This window comes from Sarcophilus harrisii, chromosome 1 (assembly GCF_902635505.1).
Source record: "Sarcophilus harrisii chromosome 1, mSarHar1.11, whole genome shotgun sequence".
NCBI classification, from domain to species: domain Eukaryota; kingdom Metazoa; phylum Chordata; class Mammalia; order Dasyuromorphia; family Dasyuridae; genus Sarcophilus; species Sarcophilus harrisii.
The window spans coordinates 665,732,605-665,757,693 of record NC_045426.1 but is presented as its reverse complement, the minus strand read 5'-3'; the positions used below and the strand labels follow the sequence as shown (position 1 = coordinate 665,757,693).

The window sequence follows — 25,089 nt, the reverse complement described above, 5'->3', positions numbered from 1 at the left end:
AAGTAGACACTCAAAGAACTCGTCATTTTGTCGTCATTTTACAGGTATTTTGCAAGTTGAATTGTGAGGTACGTAGAACTAGGTGGTAAGAGGTGCAGGATTTACCATTGCTAGTTTTCAGGAAGGGTCAGGAAGATGGTTTTCTTGATTGGTCCCCTTGCTTCTAGATTCTTCTTTCTTCAATCTTGTCTTTCACTCAGCTACTCATAAACCTGTGAATTCCTGTGGCCTAAAGGATTAAAGTGAAAACCACTCATTCTCACCTATAAAGCCCTTTGGGATCTGATTCTGACCTACCTTTCCAAACTTTGTATTACTCCCTTTTATACATATTCCTTTTCTATGTTTGAACCAGTTTGAATTAGTAGCAGTTTTGAGATCAATGTTCTAGCCTTCACCTCTGTACCTTCCCCATCCTTGGAATTATCCCTCCTCATTTCATAATCCTCCTCCTAGCGTTAGGATTCTTCCTTACTCAGGTGCTGTTACGTCCTTGCCCTGGTTGCCCCCTTCAGATGACTTTTCTTTTACTTTGGTGTTTCTGTATTATCCCAGTTCCTTGAGGGCAAGGAATGTTTTACTTTAGTCTCTCTTTTGGGTCTAGAACTTATATATTTAGAAGTTGAGATAGATGTGAGAGATAATCTACAAGGGAGGAAACTGAGGCTGAAGAAGTTTAAGGAGTTTTATCTCCTTAGTCAGTATTCTAATGGGACTATGTCATGTTGTCCTAGAACTACTTTCAATCCTTTGGCAGAATCAACACGTTGCCAGCAGTGTTATTTGACAGAAGGGAAACCAGGGCCCTAAGAGAGCACTTTCTTGGCCTCCTAGGAGAGCCCAGGTTTTCTGAGTCTGAGATGTCCACTCTTTTCCCTCATATATTAAGGGTTGGGGATCTAACCCCTTGGACTGAATTTCTCTCTGCTGAATAGGGTTATAAATACAAGGCCAGGAGGCTTGCATTCCTGGCATTGTGCGAGGAAGTTAACTATTTTTTTATTTTTTTTCCCTGGAGCACTACAGACATGCCTCAGAGAATATGGAACCTCCTGACTAACCAGGGGGGTTCCAGGAGCTCAGGACACCCCAGAAGCACCTGGCATTTAGTTGAGAGAGATCTCGCCACAAAGGAGTTTTGAGGTGGAATACTTTGGGTCCACCAGCTGTAACTGGTGAAAGTAAGGGAGTAACTGAATGGATTTCTGGCCAGGCTTGGTGGGGGACTAACCTCGAGTTTGAAGCTTTTGAAAGAAAAGGGAAAGAAAATGATTGCATGTGGGAATGGAATGTGTCATTTGGATTCCTAATTCTTAATATTTTTCAAAGGCGAGTTTGGCTTCAGCTGAGAGTATCTGGAAAATAAATTGTTCTGCAGGGACTAAGCACTCTTTGTTCCCAAGAGTTGGGTCAGAAAAACTCACAAACTGACAGATATCACAACCCAACCTGTCTCATTATCTTTTTAATTGTGTCCATTTCCAAAATCCATAGAAATGGGCTCTCCTTGCCCTTAGGTGATGGGAGCTCACTACCTCCAGAGGAAGGCCCTTGTATCATTAGACCCCTCGAACTTTTTACTTTTTAGTCTTTCCTTTTATGGAACTGAAATCCCTTTTACTATATTCCCCTCCCCCCTTCCTGTTTGTCTCCTAGAGCTACATGTAACAACTTTACTCCTGCTTCCCCCATGATAGTCCTTTAGATAATTGGAGGAAGTGATAGGCTCCCCTAAATCCTTTCTTTAGGGTAACTTCCCCTGTTCCTTCCTTCAGTCCTTGGTCTCCTGGTCCCCTCCCTGTGCTGGTTGCCTTTCTCTAGGTGTATTTCTGCCTGCCTGTGTCCCCTTTGGAATGTGGCCTTTGGCATGCAGCAGGAGGCATTGTGGCCAAGGCAGATGACAATGAGGCTGCATTCCCTTGTTTCAGGTGCTTTATTTGCTCTTATGTAGTGATGCTAAAGCTTCTCCTCCTCCCCCCCCCCCCCCCCCCCCCCAATTCTGATCTCCCTTTTGACAATTAGATAGAATGGAAGGCCAGGTGGAAATCTTTTTTGTTTGATCTCAGCAAAGCCTAGGGCCTGCCCTCATCACCCAAGTCCATTGCTGCTGCTCAGAACATTAGGATCCAGTTTGATTTCATTTGCTGAGGGTAGTACCCATGGGTGTCTTCCACTAAAGGGACTCTTGTGAAATAGGGAAAGTCAGCTCTTTTATCATTTTTTGGGAAGGAGAATAAATAAAATTCACCTGCCAGTCAAATATAGAGCTTTAGGGTGAGAATCTTACTACTTAGGCTCTTGTATAGAATTAAAGAAGCTTGTGAATACTAAAAATAAAATTTAATTTTAAAAACTGAAGTTATTTTTAGTATTCAGTATCTATTTTACTTATCTATATTTCTCACTGCTTACCTCTCCTAGAAGGCTGTTCTTTAAAGTAAAAAAGGGCCGGGATTTGGGGGGGATGTGGGAATTCAACAAAAACTTACCAACATATCTTTTAAAAAAATCTTACCTAGTGTTCCACACCCATGGTCTCCTGCAAAGAAGCTGAGGGAGGTGTCTTCTCTAGTAAATGGGCATTTATTTTGTTGTTTCCAGTTCTTTGTTAGTGTAAAAAGTGCCATTATATGTTATATCATTGACTTAAGTGTTTGCCTAGCAGTGGAACCTTTTGGTAAAAGGGTATGTCCTGTCCTTTTACTTTTCGTGTGTGTGTCTGTGTGTGTGTGTGTGTGTGTGTGTGTGTGTGTGTGTGTGTGTTTCAAAACTATTGTTGGTATTTACAAAGTGCTTTTCAGATTGGATGCACCAATTCACAACTGGTGCACTGATGCACCAGTGACACAACTAACAGACAATAGTCTGTTAGTGTGTCATATTTCTAACACTTGTCCAATGTTGATTTTTCTCATTCTTTGTTATTTTTGTCGATTTCCTAGGTATGACATGAATTCTAGGTGATCTTTATTTAGATTTGCATTTCTTATTTGTGATCTGGAACTTTTCATGTAGTTATCATCTTTAATTCATTTAAAAATTCTTTATATTCTGCCTGCTTATCTATTGGAAATGATTTCCATTTCTGTAGCAGTTTAATTTTGCTTCCAACACTTTTATTCTACTGATGTGGAAACCAAGGCTCAAAGAAAATTAATGACTATTGTTCAGTGTCATTCAAATGGAAAATAATACCATTGGGATTTTAACCTAAGTCTTTCAGGGTCAATGTTGAATGTTGGAGGTGAAAGATATACCTAGTGTCAGAGCTGGAAGGGTTCTTTGAATAGTGTCAGATCTAAAGAATAAAGGAACCTACTCCTTTTATTGAAGGGGTAACAGCTCTAAGTAGTAAGAAGGGAGGTCACTTAGCAAGGGAGCAACAATCAAGAATACTGATCTCTGTTAATCTGGTATTTTGTTTTTACATAAGTGATGCCCTCACACCCTTTCCCTTCTGTGCTTACTGTAATAAGCCAAACCAGGTGGATTGCCTTACCTTTCCTGCTTTGAACATTATTAGCTTTCACATGATTTAGACACCTCAGTCCCCTTGCTCTTAGGTGCTGCTGGGAAAATGTTCATTTTTTTTTAGGAAGTTTTTTGGTATTTGTCTGGTATGAGAGATCCTTCAAATGATTAGCCCACCAGGTGACAGCTGAGAGAACTTCTACTTGGCCTTGAAACTCAAAAGTTTAGCCTTTTTTCCTGTTCCTTCAAGTCTTTTGTTGAACTACCCTAGGTGCTTATATTTCCAAGATCAATATAGAATAATGGGGGATTGAAAATGATTCCTTCCTTTGGGGTTGTTTGTGGGTAAAATAAATGTGCTTATTTCCTTGAGTCAGATGGGCCATCATGGAGATGGTCTACACTAGCTCATCTCTGCATAGGCTACTGATGCCTCCCTGGTTGTTAAGCATCCTGCTGCAGAACCAATTAGCCTGCTTGGTCCATGGAAATGAATATTTTTCAAGAGACCAGATGAGAGGGAGTGACTCAACACTGAGTGAACTTTGATCCATCTGGAGGAAAGAGTATTGAATGTGACGCACAAAACCAGTAAGAATCCAGCATGGCCAAGAACAGCCTATTCATGTCTGGCCACAGGGTGCTTCTGAGGGATTAGAGGGAGGAGGTGGCCATGGTGAGGGCCAGAGAAGAAGATTGAGCCTAGCAGTGCCACATTCATTTTTTATTCTCAGGCTTTTGGAATTAGAAATAGTTACCCTTTGGAATTTTAAATGGCATTTAAACCTCTCAGAGGTTTCAAAGCTGTTTCCATTTGTGTATCCCCATGTTATAGACAAGAATTGATGCAACAGAATGTTTGCTAATCAAGTTAATTTGTAGTTTTTCTCATCTGTAAAATAAGTAGGCTGAATCGTCATTAAAAACCCTTTCCAAACACCAAAGCCCCATGACCTGTTGTCCTTGAATTGTAGAATTGGAAGAAATCTTACTCAACCTCTTTTTATAGGCAAGGGAACTAAATCCCAGAAATATCAAGTGACCTACTAGTTTGGGGTCACTTCAGCCCAATTAATCAATTTATTACAATCATTCAGAAAAAAACACCTTTTTTAGGCAAGAAGGAATAGTTTCCCAGGATGTAATTTGATGAAGAGGTCCTGTGTGTGGAATTGGAAAACCTGGCTTTAAAGGCCATCTCAGGACTTGAAAGACTTGGGGCATGTCATGTCGCCTCCCCTTCCCTGCTTCTCAGTTTTTTCATTTGTAAAATCAGGAGGTTGGGTCATATAAAAAAAATAAATAAATAAAAGTTTAAAGAATTTTGATCTTGTTTTTAGCTAAAATGTATTCTTCAAAATTAGCTACTAGGATGCATGTAGTAAGAGTTTCCTCAGAGCCAAAAATCCTTTGCTTCTCCATGTCCTCGGAGGCCTTTTAGACAAGAGGCTATGGCTTCAGCTCCCTGTCAGAACCAAATTTAGTTGTTGTTCCTCCAGTCAGCCAGAAGGATTGCTGTGGAGATGAGATCACCGTTCCCTTTGGCCTTCAGCCCCAGTGGTGCAGCCCCCCACGGGTGCTGTTATTGGGATGAAAGAGAGAAAACAAAGGGGAATAATTATAAAGCAGTGAAGCTTTTTTTAAAGTTATAATAAATATTCATTAATGATAGCCTTCTCTGGTGCTTCATCACACTGAAGAAGTAGCCATGCGCTCTTGAAGGCAGCAGTTGTGTACATCTGGCCATCTGACCATTTATAGGCTGAGAAGTAGCCAGAGGTGCAGAGACTCAACGATATCTAAGATATTGGGAGAGTGAGTAGTAGGATACTTATTGTCAGTCCTGAAGAAATCATCAGCCTTGAAGTATAAGCATTCAGCAAACATTGAGAGCCTAGAATCTTTGAATTTAAGCCCAGACTGGGGTCAGCTTCTCACCTGCTGTCCTTAACAGATGCTCATCCAGCCTTTAAAGATAGGCTGCTGCTCAAATATGAAGTGCCTCCTCCTAATGAGTCAAATCATCCCTTGTAACTTCTTCCATTGAGTCCTATTTCTGCCCTCAGGGCCTGAACAGAAAAACAAATCTGCTCCATATTTCCCATGAAATTCTTTTAAAATAATTATTTTTATTGTAACTTCCAGTTATAATCTTCCTTTCATTACTGGGTGAGACATCCTTTATAACAAACCACCAGCTCTAGCACCACCCAAAAAACCCCACCCCCGAACACACTTGAGAAAGATCAAAATTGACCCATACTTTTGAGTTCCCACTTCTCCCACCCAAAAAGGGACAGTATGGTTTCCCATCTGTTGCTTAGAACCAAGCTTATCATTTGATATAGTTTTGATATTTTGTTTGTTTCTAATATATAGTGTAATCATTTTTATTGTTTTCCTGGTTCTGCTTATTTCACATTGCATCAATTCTTATCTTCATAATCAGTAACTGATTATTGAGTACCTGCTGTATAATAGGCACTGTGCTAGGTTTTGGGTATCCAAATACAGAGCAGGACCAACAATGGCAGTAGATTAACAGTGTGCCAGGTTTTTGGTTTTTTTTTTCCCAGTACCTCAGGATACAACCGCCTACATCTTAAATCAGTTACCCACTTAGATAATTCTGTGGAGAGAACCAAGCAGATTAAAAAAAAAAATCTTTAGTTGACACAGGAGATCATCAAACTTCCCCAATCCCCAAAGACTAAGAAAACCAGACTCATACATACATAAAGGTATAAATTTGTCAGCCAACGTGTGACATTCAGCAAAAGATAAGTTTGAGATAGATCTTAGCTTGAGAACAGGCTAGACTATAAGATAAAAAAGTCAGAGGTTTGAAATTGAAAAGGATCTCAAAGGCCATTTATATCTGTGTGGCCCTAAGTCAAAAAAAGAAAAACGAGACAGGGAGAGAGACGAAAGAGATGGGGCATATTCTCCCTCTTAGCTAAGGTCAAAGATGTCACTGCTGAGAGGAATCTCAGAACAGAGGATTTTAGTGCTTGTAGGTGGGGCATTGGGAAGGACCAAACAAAAGCTGTGATGGAGCCTGCCTGCTTTATTTCATTGATTTATTTTGCCTGTCAATTTTATAGAAGTGCACATAGCCAGCCCACAAAGGAAAAGTTTTATAAAACCCATCAATTTAGAACTGAAAGGAAACTTTTCAGTCTACCTCCATCATTTTACAAATTAGAATACTGAGGTAACAGTAGCTTAATTTAAGTTGTGTTAATAATTAAGTAGTTGATACAGGATTTGAATTCAGATCTTATAATAGCTGATCCAGCATTCATTTCACCATATTACATGCCATCTAATACAGAACTCTTGAAGATTGAGTTCTGCATATATATATATGAGATGTGTCTAGGAAAGTGTATTGATGGACCTCAGCCAGAGTCAAGTTCTCAGGCTCACCTCCATTCTCAGTGCTAAGCCTAGCTAACCCAAAACTCTGAATCATACTATCAAGAGCCATGCTTCTGAACAGGGAAGTCCCCAGGGAAGCCCAACTGCCTTTTCTTAGCAGCCATCAGCCCAGAGTCAGGGGCCCCTCTCAGAAGTTGAGTGTTTATATTTGTGGGTAGAAGCCTTAGGTCATTATAACTTGGGCTCTGCTGTATTGATAAGATTTGGAGGGCTAAGGTGAGCTGGAGGTTAGTTTGTTTTTTTCATTCAAATGAAAATTAGGGCCCCTCAATCAAAAACTACTTTAAAGGATTTTTTTACCTATCAGATCTTTGGAGAAAGGAAGAATTTATGACCAAAGAACTAGAACTAGAAAACATTATGAAATGCAAAAAGGGCAACTTTGATTACATTAAATTACATTTGATTACATTAAATTAAAATGTTTTTGCACAAACAAGATTAAAAGAGAGGCAGCTTGTTGGTGCAGATAGAGTACCAGCCCTGAAGTGAGGAGGACCTGAGTTCAGATATAGTCTCGGACACTTAATACTTCCTAGCGGGGTGATCCTAGGCAAGTCACTAAACCCCAATTGCCTCAGCAAAAAAAAAAAAAAAAAAGTATAAAGTTGGGGGGAAATTTATAGCCAGTGTTTCTGATAAAGATCTCATTTCTAAAATATATAAAGAATGGCATCAAATTTATAAGAATATAAGTCATTCCCCAATTGATAAGTGGTCAAAGAGTATAAACAATTTTCAGATGACAAAAGCAAAGCTATCTATAGTCATATGAAAAAATGCTCTAAATCACTTTTGATTAGAGAAATATAAACCAAAACAGCACTGAGATACCACCTTACACCTCTCAGATTGGCTAAGATGACAGGAAAAGATATATGTTGGAGGGAATATGGGAAAACTGCATTAGCATTATTGATAGAGTTGTGAAATGATCCCTCCATTCTGGAGAGTAATTTGGAACTGTTCCCAAAATGCTATATATAAAGTTGTCCATACCCTTTGACCCAGCAGTGCCATTACTAGGTCTGTATCTCAAGGAAATCATAAAGAAGGGAAAAGCACCCACACGTGTAAAAATGTTTTTAGCAGTTCTTATTTATGGTAGCAAAGAATTGGAAAATAAGTAGATGCCTGTCAATTGGGAAATGGCTGAATAAATTGTGGCACATTAAGGTAATGGAATATTATCATTCTAAAGAAAGTGATGAAGAAGCTATTTTAGAAAGACCTAGGAAGATTTACACAAACTGATGGCTGAGCAAAACAAGCAGTACCAGGAATATATTGTATACAATAGCAGTGAGAATGTGTGATGATCAACTATTAAACACTTGGTTCTCCTCAGTGGTTCGGTAATTCAAGGCAAACTTTGGAGAGAAAACTTCATCTGCATCTAGAAAAAAAGTAAATCGACATACTAACTTTTTTTCTGTTTTTTTTTTTTCCTCATGACTTTTTCCTTTTGACTTTTCTCACAACGTTTCATAAAGAAATGTGTATTTTAAAAAGTTTCATTCATATATATATGTGTGTGTGTGTGTGTGTGTGTATATGAAATCGGGGGAAAAAATAAAAACAATTTTTTAAAACCCACTAAAACCTTAAATTTGAACCCAGGCCTTCTCACAGCTACCAGTTATTCTCATCTTCCTTGATCCTTTTCCTTCCAGTGAAATTCCTAGCATTCATTGTGAGATTCCGATTTACTAAGACTCTAGATCACTATGATGCCTTTGATTCAATTTCCTGAACATATTCTTTTAAAATCAAAGATGTTAAAAACTTTGTAATATATTGACTAAATTTGCCTTTAGAGGTTAAGGCGCAGAGGAAGAGACTAAGAGTATGCTGCATTGCATGTGCTGTCAGACTCAGTTCATGTGTTCATTAGGTTTTTTTCCCCTTATTCTTTGTGATAAAGGATGGCTTACTGGTTGGGGAGAGTGGGAAATGTACCTACATTTATTTGGAAATGAATGTATTATAAAAACAAAAGTTGGCAATTCAAATGTAAAAAAAAAATTCCAACCTGGCTAAGTTCCATGTGCATCTGCACTGGTCTCAGGAAGTTCTCATTTTCTTTGAAATACTTTTTTCTTATATACTCAGAATTTTGATCTTTAATTTGTCATCTTCCCATATAGAATATTCATTAATTACTGCAAACTCTTTCTAAACTCCTTGAAATCTGCTCTCCCAAAATACAGAGAGACTGTTTAAAAATTTGCCAGTGGTCAGCAACTTTTTAAGAACTATTTTAGTATTTTTTAAAGAACTGCATTTTTTCGTATCTTTTTTTTAGTTGATAACAAATTCTGTATCATCCTTATCTGTGCTTATGTTTTAATTTTTGTTAATTTATGCAAATAGTAGAGCAAATAATTATTATCAATATTGCCAGAAGACCCTTATTTATAATGTGTGTATAATAGCTAATGATAATAGCTAACATTTATGGTATATTTACTGTGGGCCAGGCACTGCATAAAGCATTTCATAATCATTATTTCATTTGATCCTGGGAGGTAGATGCTATTGTTATCTCCATTTTACAGATGAATAAACAAAGGCAAACAGATTAAGTAATTTGCCCAGAGTCCTACAGCCAATAAGTTTCTGAGGCATTTTGTCCTCAGGTCTTCCTGACTCCAGGCCCAGGGTTTTATCCATCAATTCACCTAGCTGCCTCTACAGCTAATGTAATAACAGCTAGTATATATATGTTCTGGGAACTGGAGGAATGATGTGATGAGAATTGCTTTAACTTTCTCTGTGGTTTATAACAAAGCTATGTAGTAATGTTTTATAGATGAAAAGATTGTCATTTTGGAAAAGTCTGCCTACCTGATCCTTATGGAGAAGGTGGTGGTAGATTGGGCAATGAAGAGGAGCCCCAAATGTGGGCCCTAATTCTCTGGGTGCAGAGGAAGGATCACAACTTTCTGTTGACCTGAACTCTGCTAATATTCCCACTATTTAAGGGTGAATGTTGTGCAGCAGACCCTTTTTGCCTAAAAGAGCCACGTAGAGATAGGTCTCAAGAGCTGAGAGCTGCTGGAATCTGTCACAGGGGCTTGTCGTGAGTTGATTATCAACTACTCTTTCTGGTGAATTCTTCATAATCTACTATTTCCTGTCATGTCCTATCTAGAATGTTGTGTTCTGTATGAAGGCCAAATTTTAGGAAGATTAAACTTGGGGGGTGGAGGGAGACACAAGGAGTTCACAGAAACCTTGTTATCCAAGTTATCACTGAAGATACTGGGGATGTTTAGCTTGAAAAAGAAAAGCCTAAAGGGTATGTGATTGTAGTCTTATAGTCGCTGGTGGTAATGATCAGAGAGTAGACTTAAGAGCTGTTCTTTTTGGCCCCTGGTTCTGCTTGGCCCCTGGTTGGGAGAATTGGCAGCAATCAGAGGAAGGCGATTGGTCAAGTTTTAGCTTAGTAGAAACTAGAATTTCCTATCCTATCCAGCAATGAAATGATATACCACGGGGCAGAGGTAGAATTTTTTTTGGAATTGATACAAGTGGAGGCCGGATGTCCACTTATGAGTGGTATCATTGATGGAATTCATTCCTGAGTTAGTAAACTGAAGAAAATACCCTACAAGTTCCAGGACTAATATTCTGTGTTCTAATCTTCCAGGTTTGAGTTCTTTCTAGTTCTATGTTCCATTCTGTATTTCCAATTGCCAAGCAGGTCTGATATTCTAAGTTCCAGAGTTCTTTCAAGTGCTGATGTTCTTAGTGCTGTGTAGCTCACTGGTAGAATGTGAGCTCCCTAAGGGACACTGACTAATTTTAGTTGGTATATCTCCAGTACCAAGTGCCTGGGGGCAGCCCTTGACAAAAGCTTGTCAAAGTGGATTGATATTCTATATTCTAAGCAGGTCTTTCCAACTCTGATGTAATTTGTGCTTTAAGGGGGTTTCCAGCTCAGGAGTTTTGTTTTTAAAGCATTTTTTTTGTTAAAACATTTTGTTCATTTTTCCCTAAATCCTCTGTTCCCCTTCCAACTTCCCCACCTTGTTAGCCTTTTCTCCCAGCTGTGTAAGTTTCCTGGTTGCAAAGAATGGTTTGAGAATCGAATCTGTTATGTTCTAGTTCCAATCCTGGTTCTGAATTTTAGCGTATGACATTGGGGAAATCGCTTACAGTCTGGGACTTTTATGGTCATATATAAATTAATAACATTTGGACAAGATTAATTTTCCATCTTTTAAAATCTTGTAATCCCATGAAGGCATGTGAGTGTGTTCTGGCCTCTCCTCTTCTCCTTTCTTCTCCTCTCCTCTCCACTATGAGCTCTTCTGGGTTTCCACAAATCCTATTTATGTCCCTGAGCATTAGTGTGTGTGTATGTGTGTGCACGCGTGCGTGTGTGCTTGTTTGCTTCTGATCCTCACCCCCCCTCTAGGTGTGTGGGGAAGGGGCTGGGTCTTTTTTCCTGTCTTTTGGGGTGCCCTACTTAACAGCAGCTCAAGAAATGTTTGTGCCTGGTAGTCTCTCCCCTTGGCTTCCAGAGCAACCTGTTCTATTTGTCAAGACAACCTAAGCTGATTGGGAGTCAATTCTCAGTTGATTCATTTGCTTTCAGCGTCTTTCAAGAGCCAGCCTTCTTATTTGCATGTACCCAGGGCATCAGTGGTAGTGTGGGAAAAAACTCTCCATCCCAAATCATTAGTCTTGGGATGCTTTTTGACCTTTTTTCATCTTTGCCTTCTATGAAGTTTCATTATCTGTATATATTAAAACATTGGCTACGTTTCATATAGGTTAGTTGAGTCAAAAGTGCTAGTCAAGTTGAGTGAGGAAAGAGAAAGTCACAGCTTTGCTAATTTACTGTGGGACATTGGGCAAATCAACCCCTCCTTTGTCCCTTCCCCCCCCCCCCCCTTTCACTTTCTTCCTCTAGAACATGGGGAGGGGTAAATGGGGTGCTTTGCCCTGCTAACCTGGGTATCTTTATCTCTGCCGAGAAGTACATAGACAGACTTTGTAACAGCCACTAGCTGACTTAGGTCCACGGAAAGTTATAATGAAGCTGACCGATATATATCTAGCAAACAAGCATTTATTAATCACCTACTATGTGCCAGGCTCTGAGCTGAGTACTAGGATACAAAGACAAAACCAAAACAGTCTCTGCTCTCAGTGTTTCCCTTCTGTTGAGTGAGAAGCAGCGTAGGTGAATGTAAGTAAATCTCAAGAGAAATACCAAGTAATTGGGAGTGGAGATATGGTGAGCAGTAGGCCCTGATAGTTGATCATCTTTATATAGGATGTATATGGTTTTTTGTTTTTCTCTTTTTACAGTATAATACTTAAACCAGCACGAATTTCATCCTGAAGAATTGCCTAGAGGGCAGGGATTCTTATTGCTTATCTATGTGGCAGCATCCCTTTTGAATCTGAGTCTTTCAGGGTCCAGTGGCAGTGCTCTATGTGTGTCTAGAATTAGGGAGGTGTAGAGTTGCATTCTTCTCAGCCTGCTCAGCCCCCCTCACGTTTAGCTCTGGGTGCCATATTTTTAAAATTGAGAAAGTGGAATTTTGTCCAAAACAGGCAGACTAAGATAAGGAAGACACTGTCCTCAGTCATTTGCAGGAGCTGGGAGTGCTTCACCTGAAGAGAAGCCTTAGAACAGCATTAGTGTTTCCAAATATCAGACCCGTCCAGTGGAATTATAGGCAGCTTTGATGCTTACCTGTGAGTGGCAGAGGTCTTTTTACCTTCTTGAGATGTGCTTTCTCCACCTGTAAAATGAGGGGATGGGATGGCCCCCAACATTCTCTCCATCTATGAGTCGGTGGTCTTGGGTTCTAGATCTCTTGTCTAGAATGTTATGGAACAAATTTCTGCCAAGATACAAGTTCTCTTGCAAATCGGATATTCTATTCGGATATATCGGATATTATTTTTTCTCTCCTCCTTCCCTTCAGCCCTTCCTTGGTATATTGCCTTGGCTCAAATGACTCTCCAGACCCATAGCCTTCTTTTTGACCTGTTTACTTCTGGAAGATGTGTCAAATGGAGGCAGGTTAAGCCTGTGTGTTGCTGGACACGATGCTGGACAGCATCGTGTCCAGAATGCTACCAGCCTTAAGTCCTACTTTCCTTATGCCAGGGGACCTCCCTGGAGCTTTATTCACCCTGAACTCCAAGGGGCCTTCTATGTTTGTTGTTGCCACCACCACAAAAGTGGGAGAAGGACAAAGGCTTGAATTAAAGTAGCAGTTATAACACTGATTATCTTGCTGTCCTGGGAGCCCCAGGGCAGCTGGTCCTGCAGGGTTTCTGGCCTCATATCCTAGAAAAATCACCACCACCCCCACAGCCAGATGGCATGATCTTTACTGCCCTCTGAGCAGAGGACCTCAGGAACAAAGGCGGGGGCAGCCCCGCGGGCTTTCTGCCCACAGCCCTTCCCTTAGGACACCGGACATCTGCGTCATGTTCCAGAAGGAGGAGGTCCTTCTGAGGCCAGACAATGGGTGAGGGTAAAGGAGGCTGAGGTCAAGAGTTTACTCCCTAAACTTGAAGTTTTCCTTGGCTGATTCCTGGACAGTTTGTGGAGAAATGATTTGCTTTCACCAGGGAGCTTGGACTGCAGAGTGTGACTGACTTAAAGCTGCGTAGCCCCACTTCAGGGAAAACTATTCTTTGTTGTCTTGTTGAAGCATTATTTCTAAATATATACCCGCCACCTTTCTCCATTCTGCACCCACTGGGTCTTCTGATAATAAAGAAAAATGGTCAAACAAAACTTGCAGAACCATGAACTGTGTTTTAATGTTATGTACAACATTCCACATATGGTGTATACAACATTCTTAAACTAAAGGAGGGGTTTTCTTAATTTTCTCTGGGGTTTAGAGCAATTATGTTACATGATACAACTTGAAGCTTTTTAAAAATTCATTTCATGGCCATTATTTTAGTATCTGACATTATTTCTACTCTGGAAGGGATTATTTGATAGTCTGCCTGAGTTTCCTTTAAAAAAAATTTTTTTTTGAAGTCTAGACTCACCCAGAGGTACACTTTTTTCTCCCTATTGGAAATCCAAATTTTTAGCCTCATCTATAGAATCTTTGGATCTTGCAATTCTCTCATGACTAAAGACTAGGTCATATTTCTGAGTAAACTTTTTAGAATGATTGTCCACCAAGATGTTTGCATACCACTGGAACAGCCGGCTGCTACCAAAAATCATTAGGGGAAGATGGGCATAAGCCAACATTTGCCTTAATTCCAAGTATTTTAGTTAAAAGCTTATGGTGTTATCCCACTCCTCAGTAACAAACTTTGGAAAATGACCAAATGAATGGTGTTCAAAAAGTAAAATCTCAATAAAGAGTAAAAATTTAGTATAAGCCTAGGATAAAAACAGTTCAAATTTATGTCATTCTGCAGCTTGTAAATCATTTTGTTCATAACAGCTTTGTGGGATTAGTAGTGAAATAATAGTCCTCTTACAAATGAAACTGGTGTGTGACTTGCCCACGATGATATACAGTTTGTGTATGTGTGTGTGTGTAAGTGTATGTAACTATATATGCGCCCCCTATAAGTATATTATAACTCTGTAATTCTATAATTCTCTCTGCCTCTGTCTCTGTCTCTCTCTTTCTCTTTGAAAAGACAAAAGTCCTGTGGTCAAGCCATAGAACCCAGCCCCTTTAGCACCTTGGCCCTTTGGCCACCACCATAGGCCCACTACCTCTTGGGAATTGTAAGATGTAGAGCTGGAAAGGAGCTTTTAGAGGTTCCCTAAGTCACTCACCTCATTTGGTAGAGGAAACACCTGAGGCCCAGAGAAAGTAAACTATTTGGCCAAAGTCACACATAGCATCAGAGCCAGAACTAGTGCTTGCACCAAAGCTCCTCAAGGTCATTGCCAGTGTTGGTTCTGAAACATTCTGCTATGGACATCAGTGCCTTTCCAGGCAGAAAGCTAGACAAATTTGCCAAAGCAGATTTACTTCCCTAGCTTTTTCAGAAGTATCTGCATTTTCTAGTGCTTCAACTTAGCTTTCTTCCTATTACATGTTCTTTACATTACTTTGCTTCATCCCAAACTTGTTTTAACTGCTTTGTTTCATGACCTTCCTCACTTCAGTTTATAACCATTGCGAATCTCTGATCTTGTTAGTCTGGTTCCACTCCCACATCTCTTTATTCCATAGCAGTATGCCTGTCATCCTTCTCGACCTGCCCCTGTGTGCTCAGGCCAGCAGCTAATTTCATTTAGTGGTATCTGCGGAGACAGGGAGACGCCTTTGATCCTTGCCTTCAAGTTTTTAACAGTCTAGTGCGAGAGAAGGCACGATGCCTAAGTAGACTAAATGTAATAGAATTTCAGATTGGGTAAATGTAGAATAGGTTACAAAGGGCCACCGTAGGTCAGGGGCAGGTGAGAGGCAGTCAGAGGAGACCTCCCTTAAGGAGGAAGGCCAAAGTAGGGCATTCCAGGCAGAGGGAGACCAAAGGTATGGAAATGGGAAAGTGGAGGAAATGTTTCAGCTTGCCCCTTCCCTTGTTCCTCTGGTCTTTGGCGAGTTTCCATGTAGCATACCACCCGCCTACACACCCAACATACGGGTCCTGGTTGGAAGCACAAATAGTCTCCCTGCTTTGGGATTGAGCCCACCTTAAGAGGAAAGGGCACAGTCAGGGCCAGGAATCTTCACAAGGTCAAGGAGTTGGTTAATTATAGACTTGAGATCCAGAATTCCTTTGCGCTATAAGAGCAGGGAGCAGGCGTTGTCCCTCTTCCACACACCCCCTCTCCCTCATCTGCCAGTTACTCTGAGCTTAGGGACAGGAACTAGGCAACAATTTCGGAAGATTGAAGGATGGAGAAAACCCTTTCATTGAGAGATGCAGCAAAAGTTGGAGAGGGTGGCACATAGGCTGATTCTTCCAAGGGAAAGAGGAATTTCAGTGGATGGAATTGGAAGGGGAAGATGGGAAGTGCCCTCTAGGCAGGTGGACAGGCATGAACTGAACTCAGGCCAGGCTTGTCAGAGGAGCAGCTGTTTGAAAAGGAGGCAAGATTTGAGGGTAAATATTTTAGAAAGAGAGGAAGGCAGCTGTATTTGATGACAGATTAAGTTTGGACCAGAAACCATTCCCAGGTGAGGTACCTAGTCAGAAACATGCTGGGCTGGAAGGAAGGCTTAGTTGGTGGCATTTTTGTTTTCAACATTTAATTTTATTAGATTTTGATATCTTTTTTTAAAATTCTCCATCCTGTCCCTCTCCCCTCCCTAAGATGGCAAGCAATCAGATATAGAGTATACTGATTAAACAATCATTTTAAACATCTTGCTGGCATTTTGAGGAGGGAAGAATAATCTTGGGAACAGATTCTCATTTTCTTTCCCACAGTAGCTTTCCATTTTATAGATTTAAAAAGGGAGATTTCTAAATAAATAAATAAAATTTAAAAAAAAGGGGGGGGGGGAGAGATTTCTTCTCAGTCTCTTAGTACCTAGGTGAAAGGTTTGCCCTCACAGTCCTCCCTCTCAGTTCTGTGCCAGAGCTCTTTCCTGATGGGATGCCTTGGGTTGAGAATAAGAATTTCCACCAGAAAACTGATAGAAATTCCCCAGGAAGGTGGTGGGAATTTCTAGGACCAAAGGTATATTGTTTGGGGGCAGGGGATTCCAAGTTGAGTGACTTCATGTTTGATACTAGAGGGGGCTCCAGTAGCAGTAAGGAGTAATACCTCCTCAACTTGACCATCCACTCAGACTTTTCCCTTGAAGTAGAGGGGGACATGGCACAGGGAGAGAATACAATGGGATGTCTGAATGTTTGGGCTCAAAAGTCTAGCTCTGCAGTTTATTAAATGGGACACATCTTATTTTTCCCTTTAAGCTAGTTTCCTCCTTTATTCAGTGAGGGAGTCTGGGAAAAGGTTCATTTTAACACATGATTTGTCAAGCACCTTGTATACAAGGCATTGCACCAAGTGCTAGGGATAGAAAGACCATCATCAGCCAGGACAAGCTGGCCCTGTCCATAAGGAACTGCCATTTTTCCAGTATGGACCAGAATCCTTCAGTGCTCCAAATCCCCGTGGCGCCCTTTGTCTCCCTGAAACTGCCTGGGGCTTGCTACATGTGGACAGGCTTGCCTCACTGCACATTTTCCTGTTACTCTGGGCATGCTCAGACCTTCACTAGAGTTGCTAAGTTCCCTGCTCTCTTCCCCATGAGCAAGGGATGTGCATGTGCTTCTGAGCTCTCTGAAATTCAGTATTAACTCAGCAAACACTGACCTGCCCTTGCGTAGTCCCCTCCTCTTGGGCTCCTGGGTGATAAGAGGGATATGGCCCAGACCAGCAGTCTCTGCCAGAGGCTCAGGGTGCAGGATGAGGCAAAGCTTTTGAGGACAGGATCTTGGAAAAGGAGCCATTTGAGTTGGGCCCCAGAATTCAGCCTAAAGAGGAGAGGGGAGGCACATGAGCAAAGGCCCAGGCCCTCAAGAAGTCTCTAAGCAAGAAGAGAGTAGAGTTAAGGTGCAGCAGTGTCAGCTCACAGTGGGTCCTGACCTAGCTCTCGAGAGCAGGCTCCAGGACTTCCCAGCTTGGTGACCATGACCATGTTACTTAATGCTCTGAGCCTCAGTTTCTTCCCTGATGCTTTTCCTGTGTCAAGGAGAGGTGGGTCACCTTGATTCTGGAGGCAAGAGGGAGTTACTGGAATTTGTTTTTCAATATCCTCATAAGAAAAAAATCCTCCAAAACAGTGGCAGGAGACATTGGTGGTTGGGGATAGTCTGTGCCAGGCCTGGAAAATGGCTTTGATTCTAAATCTAAACTGAACATGTGGATTAGAACCAAATCCAGATTATTTGTTCTTGAGTGTCTCAAATTGTGTTCTTGCGAACAACATGTTTACAACCCCTTTCTTTCTGCAGGAAAGAATCTCTATACAAATGAATACGTAGCTATCAAATTGGTAAGTGCTACTCCCTTGCTTCCCTAATGTCCTCTTTCCTCATGGCAATTTTGAATTGATTTTTCCCATCTCATCTGCAGTCCTGACTTTACATCCCAAACCTTTCCCTCAGCCTTGAATTATGGAGACTTTGCTAAATCCTGACCTTATATAATTTTCATTCAATTTCAGCCAGCCCCGTGGGGTTGAGGGAGGGAGAGAGGGAATACAAGAAATCTCAGAAAGGGGCCGACAGTTCAGCTCAGCTATTATACAACAGCCAGGGCACCTTTGTCCGCACAAAAATGAGGAAGACAGAGCACATCAAAAAAGTGTGGTGGAAGCCTGAGGGATAGGACCCCACAGGCTTGGTCAGGGAAGACCTCTGAAATAGATGGGACAAAAGTCGTCAAGTCGGTACAGCAAAGACTCTCCTAAATGAGCTGGGATAACTTATTACTGATCCTGGCTTAGAGGACAAAGGGACTAGTGTCTCTCAGACAGTGTACCATGACCCAAGGGACCTTCCTATGGATCCAAGTCTCCCCAACCCCTGCGGGCAGGGACAATGAGAAGCCTAAGAGCTGGCATCCTGGGGCAGCTCCAGTGTACCACCTCCCTAGAACCTGCCACTCCAGGGCCTTGGCCTTCACAGCAAGACCTTGGTCTGGGGCAAGACAAATTGAAACAAGAACATTACCTGTGGGGACAGATGCTCTGGGTTCAGAACCTGCCTTGGCTTGTAACTTTGTGGCTCTGGGTTCAGAACCTGCCTTGGCTTGTAACTTTGTGACTCTGGCCGGTCCCTTTCCTTTTCTGGTGATCTCCAAGGTATCTTCCAGTTTTAAAACAAGCTTTCAGGAGTAGATCCTTGCTGTGTGGGTAACTGTTGCAGCACCCCACATAGCTGACTTTTTTGCCCCTTGAAACCTCTGGTTCTCTGTGGGGAAAGAACTAGACCATCTTCCTCCAATGGAGGAATTAAATTCTCTTCTAAATTAAATTCAGGGGCTAAATGGGATAAAGGACTGATTTTGGAAGTAACTTGGCCACATTTTATTTTCCAATTGGAAAAAGGCAAAACATAAATAGCAATTCTCTCAGGCCCACATTGCTTCACACACATCCCTCGTAGCCTAGGGACTGAGCGATCCAGCTCCAGCTTCAAGGGGTCTGCCCTGAGCCATCCACATTTCCTCACACAGGCTTCTTGTGGCCTGTCACATCCACAATCAGGCTTAGACTCATTTGGGGGCTTAAGAGCACAATGAAACCTTGGACTCATAAGGACCATGCAGCTGCAATCCTGATTTCCTGGGAGGATTCTTGGCACTGAATTAGAGTGCCAGACTTGGGAGAGTCCAGATGACTTGGAATATCAAAGCTATAGGAGCCCCCAGCCCACATGGCAGCTAAGAGGCAAGGCCCCAAAGCACAGATAATCTTGGAGTTGTTCTCGTTCAGTGCCCTAATGCACTGATGGGGAAATTGAGCCCAAAGAGGAAGAGGAACTATCCAATGTCATCCTATAATTTGGTGACCAAGCCAGGACTAGAATCCAGATCTCTGGTCCCCTGTGCAGAACTCTTCATCTTTGCCTGTGGTGGCAGGTTGAGGACATAGTGACTTGCCACACCAGGGCCAAGACCATGAGTTCCATCTTCATGTCATTCGGTTCTACTCCATCCCCTTGGCACATCCTGGACCGCTGGCCTGAGTCAGAATCTCAGCCACAAGGCGGGGCCCGAGTCTGGGCAGTTCCTGGAGGCAGAGCGGGTCAGTGTGCTGTGGAGGAGGGCTCTCGAGGGTTTTATGAATCAAGAGGGCCAAGCTACCCTCGCTGCTTGCTGATTCCCGCCCCTCACCATGACCCCTCTTGTTCTCTCTGCCTCTGAAGGAACCTATAAAGTCCCGAGCCCCGCAGCTGCATCTGGAGTACCGGTTTTACAAACAACTTGGCAGTTCAGGTAAGATGGACTCCGGGTCAGGGACTGCCTCACAGGAGCCAGGGCAGGCAGTATCGGGGTTGAAGAAATATTTTACTAGTCTGAGAGCCAAGACACCCATGTTCCAGGCCCAGCCCTGCTCTGTGACCCTGGGTGAGTTGCTTCCCTTTGCCAGGGCCTTGGTTTTCCCCTTTGTTAAACAAAAGTTAGACTCTGGGGCCCTAAGACCCCTTCCAGCTCAGACCTTGAGGGTCAAGGATGGCTTTCCAGGTTCTTTTTGCCCACCCCTCACCTGCCATTCGGACCAAGGCCTGACCCTCTCCCCAGGCCAGTCTACAGTTTTTTGATAAACCAAATACAGGGGAAGGAAAGTATATTAATCTAGTGGAATAGGAGAGACATACGAGAGCTGTTGCAGAGAGAAAAGGGGGTGCCCACCAGGGGATGGGGTAATTGGAGTGTAGGGAAGAGCCCTGGCAGCTGGTGTAGCCCCTTCAGGATTCCTCATTCCTCTGGCCCACACAGTGGATAGAGTCCAGATAATCAGGAGGCCCGGGCTGATAGTGGGACCTTGGACACTTCACCCACCCCTCATCCTTCCCCGCAGCCGCTGGCTGGTAACTGATGGGAGGGCTGAGCCCGTCTCTCAGGAGGAGGGCACCAGGATGGTGAGGGGAATGGCACTGGGCAAGGAGATAGGCAGGAGGACATGGTCCTGGGGGGAGGGCATCCTCTTCCCCAGGAGTCACATGATGGGATTTAGAGCTGGAAGGGTTGCTAAAGATCAAGTCCAGCCTCCTTACCCGAGAGGGACAGGCCACCCCGGTAGCCAGAGCCAGAGTGCTTTGTGCCCCACTGCCGGCCCCACTGCTCACGTCTCTGCTGCACTTTGCCACTCTCGCCTTCTGCAGAAGGGATTCCTCAGGTTTACTACTTTGGCCCGTGTGGGAAATACAATGCCATGGTGCTGGAGTTGCTGGGACCCAGCCTGGAAGACCTGTTTGACTTGTGCGATCGGACATTCACTCTGAAAACTGTGCTGATGATAGCTATCCAGCTGGTGAGGGCCCAGGGGAGCACCCTGGGGGGCTGCGGTGGGCGGGGTGGTCCCTGACCGGGGCCTGAGGAGAAGGAAGAAAAGAGTCTGCAGAATAGTGGGCAGGGCCCTGGGCCCAGGGAGTTGAGGGGACCGCAGGAGCCCCAGGCCTTGCTTCGGGCCCATCTCTGATTGGAACGCTTCTCCAGGGGTCTGCCTGGGCCGGGCTGTCCTCTTGCTCATCACCCTCAAGTACCTGTATTCCCCTCAGCCAGCCCTCAGAGAACTTCCTATGAGAAGTGACTTCTGGCCCAGCTTGGCCCTAGTAGTCATTCAGTAAGAACAGATACTGGAGTCTGGCCCAACCTTGGTCTGTCCCCCTCCCGGTCTGAAGCAGCCCCTGTGGGCTAGTGGGGCATCCCCTCTGCAGTCCTGCCAAGTGTTTGTGGTGCAGGAGTCAGTTCTCCTGCGATTGGAGATGAGAGGCGGGGCCTGGCCTCAAGGGGTCTCCATTCCCTCCACACTCCCCAGATCACACGGATGGAATATGTCCACACCAAGAGCCTGATATACCGTGACGTGAAGCCGGAGAACTTCTTGGTGGGCCGGCCGGGAAGCAAGCGCCAACATACCATCCACATCATCGACTTTGGCCTGGCCAAGGAGTACATCGACCCCGAGACCAAAAAGCACATCCCCTACCGTGAGCACAAGAGCCTGACGGGCACGGCGCGCTACATGAGCATCAACACCCACTTGGGGAAAGGTAACTGTCAGTGGGACCCCTGAGGGAGAGGGGGAGCCCTTGGTGGGGCTGGCCAAGGGTTCTTCTGGCTGGGGCTCTCACCCCCATCCCATGAAGCGGGAGAGCACCCAGAGCTGGAGGAGGGGGGAGCGTGCGAAGGAGCACCTGGGCCAGGCCGAGTGTGCTGGAGTGTGCGAGTGAGCCAGAGGGAGACCTGTCTGTACTGGGGAGCACACCTTGATAAAATGCAGAGCTGGCCCCCAGGCAGCATCCCTACGAGGGTGTTAGGGAGGTGCACTTGGCTCCTTTATCCCAGGGATCCCTGCAAGCCTTCAGTCAGTGGGTACCGATGGATGTTGTGACATGTTTCCTGTGTGCTTCTTCAGAGCAGAGTCGGCGGGATGACCTGGAAGCACTAGGACACATGTTCATGTATTTTCTCCGTGGAAGCCTTCCTTGGCAAGGTCTTAAGGTAAATAGTTACCAGCAGCCGCAGCCCTGGGGATCCATAAGCAGATTGCTAGTTCTTGTTAAGACTGGCCCCTTGGGCCAGGCTTTGGGGCTTCCATTTAGTCTGAAGGGTGGTTAACTGCGGCATATATGGCCTGGTTCATCTTTGTATCATTTGAATTAAATAATTTCTGTTATGGGCACTCAGGCCATTTGGAGGAGAGACCCAAATTCTGTTGTGTCAGAATTTCCTCTCTGTGCTCAACACTGGCCCGTTCCAGAAACCATTTTACCATCTCGCCTTTTCCGCACAATACCCCTGAAGGTCAGAGAGGAGCTGGGACGGTACTTTCTCCTTTTCAGAACCAGGGGAGAAGGCAAATTGCCAAAAAAAACGGAGCCTGGCTGCCTCCTCCCTCTCCAGGCCTGTCCCCTGAAGCCTTTCAGTGTGAGAAGTCAGGAGCTCTGGGGTCTTGGCTCAGGCTCCCCCCTTCATGGGCAGCTTGGGGCATGGTTTACAGCCACAGGAGTGCTCAGATGCATTGGGACACCATTGTGGGCCTCTAGGCAGAGGGAAGTTCCAGTTTTCACCATCACAGTTTGTCGGACAGTGTGGTAGGAGCCGCCAGAGGTCTCCTGGCCCTGGAAAGACCTGTCCTCTCGGGCTCCTCTCAGCCCCCAGGATCGCGGGGGTCCCCTGAGCTCACCGAAGGCTCATTGTGGACAGCGGCACTGAGGTCCGGCCCAACTCTGGTTTTCTCCTCTAGGCAGACACTCTGAAAGAACGTTACCAGAAGATTGGGGACACCAAGAGAGCGACGCCGGTTGAGGTCCTCTGTGAGAACTTCCCAGGTAAGTATCCCCGGCCTCACGGGATCCTCTGTCCAGAAGGGGTCGTTCTGGGCGTGGGGGTACCCTCCCATCCCCAGACAGAGGAGGCAGCAAGAGCTCAGGTGGTCCCATGTGGTGCTGGGGGCCTCTATCAGAAGTCTGCTCCCTGCTCCTCACCCACAAAGCCAGAGTGGCCAACATCCCCTTCAGGAAAGGCCAATTCTCATGGTTGAGCCCTGGCATGTTGAGACACCGAGGGGTCCACGGCCCTGGTGTTTCCAGGGAGGAGATCCAGCTGGCCTCTGAGTCATCCTAAAGAAGGAGGGGCAGCCCTTTGTGGAGGGCAGGCTCCTTACCCCTCCCCCACCCCCCACCCACGTGTCTCTGCAGAGGAGATGGCCACATACCTGCGCTATGTGCGACGGCTGGATTTCTTTGAGAAGCCCGACTATGACTATCTGCGGAAGCTCTTCACGGACCTTTTTGACCGCCATGGATTCGTGTTTGATTATGAATATGATTGGGCTGGAAAACCCCTGGTAGGACACCCCCCCAGCCTGCAGACTGGCACCGACCAGCTCTGTTCTCGAGGCGATGCTAGCTGCCCTTGGGGGACCCCAGGCCTCTGACCCACAGCCCTTGACTTTTCTCTGTTCTGTCTTCCAGCCAACCCCAATTGGCACCATCCACAGTGATGTCCCTGTCCAGCCAGTGAACCGGGACAAGAATCAGTCCCACATCAAACACCAGGTGAGAGTCTTAGCCTCTCAGGGCCTTCTTGGCGGCCACTTGAAAGGTCACTTGAACGCTTGCTTCTGCAGGGAGGTGCCAGGGGCCTGTCTGTGAGACGGGCGGGCCCAAGTCTGCCATGGGCGCTGTGGGCATGTGCACCAGGGGAGGCAGGGGGGTGGGCAGAACTGTGCCCATGATGAAGGACAGAGCCCTGTCTCTGATTCCCGGCTTGGCAGGGCTTGGAGCCAGGGGAGATCTGAACTCACATCCTGATCAGGCCTGTCAGGGACCCAATGAAAGTTCTTTGGGCCTCAGGCAATTAGAAGCCTGGCACTCATCTCCTGAGCTCAACGGTGGTGAAGTAAACTGGGAGAGGGCCTGGTTCCCTGGTGAAGGGAGGGTGCCGGGGGGCCTTCTGTGGGGGCTCAGGCTGTCACTGCCCATCCTCCCCATTGTGTTCCTCAGGTGATGAGCTCCACCAACGGTGAACTAAACACTGATGATCCCACAGCCGGCCACTCCAACGCCCCCATCACGGCCCCTGCGGAAGTGGAGGTGGCCGACGAAACAAAGTAAGATGCCTGGCTGGGCCCCCCAGTCTGCGAGCGTTCATTCCCTGTGCCACAACACAGTCTCCATCCTCAGGGATCTTACCTTCTTTTGGGGAGCATTTATTTAGCTCCTGTTGTATGCCAGACATTGTGCTAAGTACTGGGGGGACAAAGAAAGGCAAAGGAGTCTTTGCCCTCAAGCTGCCAGTTAGTGACAGAGAAAGCAGCCAGAGGCTGAACCCCAAGCTCCATGCCGCAGGAATGGAAGGTCAGGTCAGAGGGGAAGGGGGAGCAGGAAGGGCTTTATTGCAGAAGCTAAGATTTTAACTGAGGTTTGAAGGGAACAAGAGAATCCAGAAGGTGGAGAGGAAGAGAAGAAAAGAGGGATGGCCAAGGAACACAGATGAAGTCGGGAGACTGGGTGTGTGTGGGAGGAGCAGCAGGGAGGGCGGCCCAGGGAGACCTCCAGCCGGCCACTGCAGAGCCACAGGCCAGGGGCACAGGGAGGCCCAGGCTGGTGCCCGCACCAGTGAGCAGCTCTGAAGTTTACAGAACCAGACAGACAGTGGGGGGGACTGGGCACTCTCTGTGCAGGAGGGCAGGGAGCATTCTGGGCCCGAGGCCCACCCAGCCCCCAAGAGGGGAGAGACAAGATGGCTGGGGGTGGGGGCTCAAAAGCACAGAAGGCAGTAGTGAGCAGGCCGAAGGGGAGATCTGGCTCCTGATTGGGCTTAAGGAGTGGGAGAGAACACCGAGCTTAAGAGCCTGGGATATCAAACATGATGGTGTTTTTGGCAGAAATGGGTTTGTTGGGAAGGGGCTTCGGGGGGGGGGGGGGGGGGGAAGTCCAGTCTCTAGGACGTCATTTGGAACACTCTAGGCATAGAGTTCCATGAGACAGGACGGGGACTAGGGCTGGAGATAGACCTAG

At 45.0% G+C, this 25,089-nt stretch overlaps 1 protein-coding gene and 1 long non-coding RNA gene across 6 annotated transcripts in view; one reads left to right on the top strand and one right to left on the bottom strand.

The window, feature by feature from the left end:
- The window catches only part of LOC116420791, a 36,939-nt gene extending 24,217 nt beyond the window's left edge, over nt 1-12,722 (bottom strand). For both annotated transcript variants that reach the window (XR_004231238.1, XR_004231239.1), the window contains exons 1-2: nt 12,626-12,722; nt 106-229 (exon numbers count right to left, since the gene is read on the bottom strand). This is a non-coding gene — a long non-coding RNA (uncharacterized LOC116420791). The remainder of the gene's footprint in view (nt 1-105; nt 230-12,625) is intronic.
- CSNK1G2 (casein kinase 1 gamma 2) overlaps nt 1-25,089 on the top strand; it is a 78,643-nt gene that overhangs the window by 50,954 nt on the left and 2,600 nt on the right. For 3 of the 4 annotated variants that reach the window (XM_031948123.1, XM_031948124.1, XM_031948125.1), the window contains exons 3-11: nt 17,848-17,888; nt 19,765-19,966; nt 20,725-20,873; nt 21,381-21,615; nt 21,981-22,066; nt 22,812-22,896; nt 23,266-23,414; nt 23,542-23,625; nt 24,073-24,179. In XM_031948123.1, coding sequence (XP_031803983.1) covers nt 17,848-17,888; nt 19,765-19,966; nt 20,725-20,873; nt 21,381-21,615; nt 21,981-22,066; nt 22,812-22,896; nt 23,266-23,414; nt 23,542-23,625; nt 24,073-24,179 — 1,138 coding nt within the window. The remainder of the gene's footprint in view (nt 1-17,847; nt 17,889-19,764; nt 19,967-20,724; nt 20,874-21,380; nt 21,616-21,980; nt 22,067-22,811; nt 22,897-23,265; nt 23,415-23,541; nt 23,626-24,072; nt 24,180-25,089) is intronic. The other variant, XM_031948126.1, reaches the window with a different exon arrangement.